General features: G+C 34.6%; 1 protein-coding gene across 1 annotated transcript in view; it reads right to left on the bottom strand.

Annotated features, from left to right (window-relative positions):
* LOC100919018 (olfactory receptor 5W2-like) overlaps window positions 1-168 on the bottom strand; it is a 930-nt gene extending 762 nt beyond the window's left edge. The window contains exon 1 of the mRNA XM_012552656.1: window positions 1-168. This exon is cut by the window's left edge and continues 762 nt beyond it. Coding sequence (XP_012408110.1) covers window positions 1-168 — 168 coding nt within the window.
* Between the last annotated feature and the right edge of the window lie 245 nt (window positions 169-413).

Genomic DNA, 413 nt, shown 5'->3' with positions numbered 1-413 from the left:
CAGATGGTGAAGTTGGGGGTCTATTCTGATTAAGATGATCATCCCAAGATTTGCTATAAGAATAACCAAATAAATAATGAGGAAGAGGACAAAAATGATTACTTTTAGTTCTGGATCACTGGTGATTCCCAAAAGGATGAATTCAGTTGGGATGGAGTAGTTCTCCATTATTTCTGCTTTGTTCTCTCCTTTGTATCTGTGAACTGGCTCCAGGCAAGTGGAGGAATTGTGTTTTACTCTTTTGTAAAGCTAATGAAAACAGGACTTTCAGATTGCTTCTCATCTGTAAGAGTGAGACAAATAGTTTCTGTTCATTACTTATTAATGATAAAAATATATATCTGATTTCATCTTATCCAGATGAGATATTCACAAAACCTTGAAGAAGAAATTGAAGACATAAAGACGCTCAT

This window comes from Sarcophilus harrisii, chromosome 6 (genome assembly GCF_902635505.1).
Source record: "Sarcophilus harrisii chromosome 6, mSarHar1.11, whole genome shotgun sequence".
Classification (NCBI taxonomy): Eukaryota; Metazoa; Chordata; class Mammalia; order Dasyuromorphia; family Dasyuridae; genus Sarcophilus; species Sarcophilus harrisii.
Note: the sequence above shows the minus strand (reverse complement) of the source record. Positions and strands in the feature narration are given on the sequence as shown.